Here is a 2,819-nt window from a genome sequence, read left to right on the forward strand (position 1 = left end):
ACGTCGAGAAATCCTGCAGTTGTCGAGTACTACAAGCAGCGCGCGACGCCCGGCGGCCTCATCATCGCCGAGGCCACCAACATCACGCCCACGGGCCGCGGATCCTGGGGCTCCGCAAATCGAGGCTTGGCGCAACGTGACCAAGGCCGTGCACGGCAAGATGTTCCTGCAGTTGTCGGACTACCGCTCGGCCGCGGAGAACGCCCTCAAAGCGGGCTTCGACGGCGTCGAGCTGCACGCCGCCAACGGCTACTTGCTGGAGCAGTTCCTGCACGACGGCATCAACGACCGCGCCGACCAGTACGGCGGCAGCGTCGAGAACCGCGCGCGCTTCCTGTTCGAGGCACTGGAGGCCATCCTCGAGAGTCTGGACTCGTCCAAGGTGGGCATCCGACTGTCCCCGTTCGGCGGCAGCTTCGGCAACAAGGACTCGGACCCCGTCGCCACCTACACGTACGTGCTGAACAGGCTCAACAACTACGACCTGGCCTACGCGCACCTGATCGAGCCGCGTGGCTACCACGTGCGTGACCCGCTGGCACCCGAGAAGGGCTCGGCGCGGCAGTTCCGCGAGACGTACAAGGGCGTGCTCCTCGCCGCGTCGGGCTTCGACCGGCAGTCGGCCGTGCAGATCGTGGAGGAGGGCGCGGCCGACGCCGTGGCCATCGGCCGCCACTTCATCTCGAACCCGGACCTGGTGCGGCGCTTCCAACTCAACAAGCCCGTGAACGACTACGACACGGACACGTTCTACCTCGGCGACGCGCGCGGGTACACGGACTATAATACCCGTTCCTGCAGGACGAGTAGGTAGAGCAGTAAAGACGACGTAGACAGCAAAAGACGTGCTACTTCCGTAAGAACTGCAAGGTGAAGCGTACTGGAGGTGGCTGCGTACTCTCAAGTAAAACAAATTGTTGGTAGTTAAAACTAGTTGCTGCAGGCACCAGGTACGTACTGTTACTGCCTCGGTGTGGGCTTGGGCGTCTTGTTGGATCACTTGGCGCGTTTAGTGGGACGGCCTTCTTCACCCTCTTGGTTTTCACGTGCTCGTTTCTTGGATGTTTCCGTCTCGCCACCTTGATCGCCTAGTGGCCCTCACCACTGCCACCAACGTCACTCTCAGCGTCACTCTTCTTCCTTGTCACCCGGCGCGTACGCTAGTGCTTTACGGGCGTTCTGCAACAACTTGTCGCGCTTCGCGGTAAGCGACAACTTTGCATACGAACTAACGTCCTTGTTTCGTTTTTCATCTTCATCGCGATAGTCCAGGTCGCCCTCCACAAGCCCCAGCGGGTCATACTGAGACTCCACCATGTTTGATAGAATGGAAGCCACGTCCTCGCTCAGGAACGGGTAGGTGACCCTGTTGAGTAAACGGAGGCAGATCGTGAAAACAGGATCCTCCTCCGAGACACTCGACACACTTGAGACGCCAGGATTGCTCTCGATCTTCGCCCGCTTCTTCGCCTGACTCCCGATCGTCTGACTCTCCTCCTTCACCTCAGAGGCGTTGCCTTTCTTCTTGGGCTTAAGATTGTCTTTCATTGTCGTGGCATAGATGAACTTGCCGTCACGCGTTCTACCGCGCACATTCATGTAGATGCGAATGGTATCACGGACATCCGTGGAACCCAGCGGTTTCGGATCCCTACCAATTTCATCAGTAGATTTCCCCGCTGACGAGTTCCCATCACTGTTCTTTCCGAACACAAACCAGGGGCCTAGTCTCTCCGTCGCTGCCTTGGAAAATTCTCCATCGACTGGGGAACGATTCTTCACTTGAATCAACATCATCAACACCTCATGCCCCTCCTGCTCACCCCTCGTAGTCTCCCCACCGACTGGCCTGCTGTTGGATCTCTTCTTAAACATCGGGATCAACAAATCGGCTCCATTCTGGTTACGGGGGAAAATACCCGCAGCCTGACGTCCCAGCAAAAACCAAAGCGTGTCCTCATTCGGCTCGAGCTGCAACTGCACAAAGTGGGTGAACCCCACGTACCAACCATCCCACTTCGAGCACCACTTGTTGAATTCTGGTCTCAAATTCTCCTTGCTGATCATCCTCTTGAGATATATCGGCAGCTTTTTCTTGCCTTGTAGCACGTCCAAGAAATCCTGCACCGGTACAAATTGCCCGATCGTGTGGTAGCACTGGGAAAAGTCTTTGTCCCCCATCACACACGTGTCCATCGCCAGAAGCAGCAAAATCCGAGCAACCATCTCGCCAATTTCGCCAACTCCACCGGTGTCTAATGCTTCATCCAAAAGGAGGTTCTTGAGTTGCGGCAGGATATACTTTGCCAAACCATGTTTCAGTTCATACCACACTTTCATCGCTCCTAAGGCGAGCACTGGGTCCGAAGCGTAGCTGGTGACGTAACCCTCTCGTTTGAAATTCACATACGCGAGAATCGCCATGAAGTCGGCAGTCGACCGAGATGCCAGAGCCGACGTTGAATGCGGGCGCACGCCCAGACGGCAAAGCATGGAGGCGACACCAAGCATGGTATCCTTGTTGTACGCATTTTGCGAAGGGGGAATCCCCAGTAGCAGCTTGTTCGCCGCAAGATTGATCACGTCTTCTCTATCCGCAGGATTGGGGCAAGTGCTGTACCACATCGGACGCCCCATACACCTCAATGCTTCCCAGGCCTCGGCCTTGCTTCCAGTTACGACTGTCTTGTACATAGCTATCTTAGCACGTTCTTGCTGTTTCGTTTTCTCTTCGTCTTCAGCTCCCACCGCAACTTGGGTTCCCTCGTTTATCTCTTCATCTTCAAAGTAGTCATCCCAGTGTGCGTCCATCGTATCAG

At 56.3% G+C, this 2,819-nt stretch overlaps 2 protein-coding genes across 2 annotated transcripts; one reads left to right on the plus strand and one right to left on the minus strand.

The window, feature by feature from the left end:
- Positions 1 to 160: 160 nt before the first annotated feature.
- On the plus strand, positions 161 to 814 carry PHYSODRAFT_338714 (hypothetical protein; the record flags this gene model as incomplete). Its single annotated transcript, XM_009536576.1, has 1 exon — positions 161 to 814. One exon carries the CDS (start codon positions 161 to 163, stop codon positions 812 to 814), a length of 654 nt encoding a protein of 217 aa, XP_009534871.1.
- A 314-nt stretch (positions 815 to 1,128) lies between these two features.
- Positions 1,129 to 2,511, minus strand: PHYSODRAFT_522222 (hypothetical protein; the record flags this gene model as incomplete). Its single annotated transcript, XM_009536577.1, has 2 exons — positions 1,129 to 1,404; positions 1,504 to 2,511. 2 exons carry the CDS (start codon positions 2,509 to 2,511, stop codon positions 1,129 to 1,131), a joined length of 1,284 nt encoding a protein of 427 aa, XP_009534872.1.
- Between the last annotated feature and the right edge of the window lie 308 nt (positions 2,512 to 2,819).

This window comes from Phytophthora sojae, assembly GCF_000149755.1.
Source record: "Phytophthora sojae unplaced genomic scaffold PHYSOscaffold_9, whole genome shotgun sequence".
NCBI classification, from domain to species: Eukaryota; Oomycota; class Peronosporomycetes; order Peronosporales; family Peronosporaceae; genus Phytophthora; species Phytophthora sojae.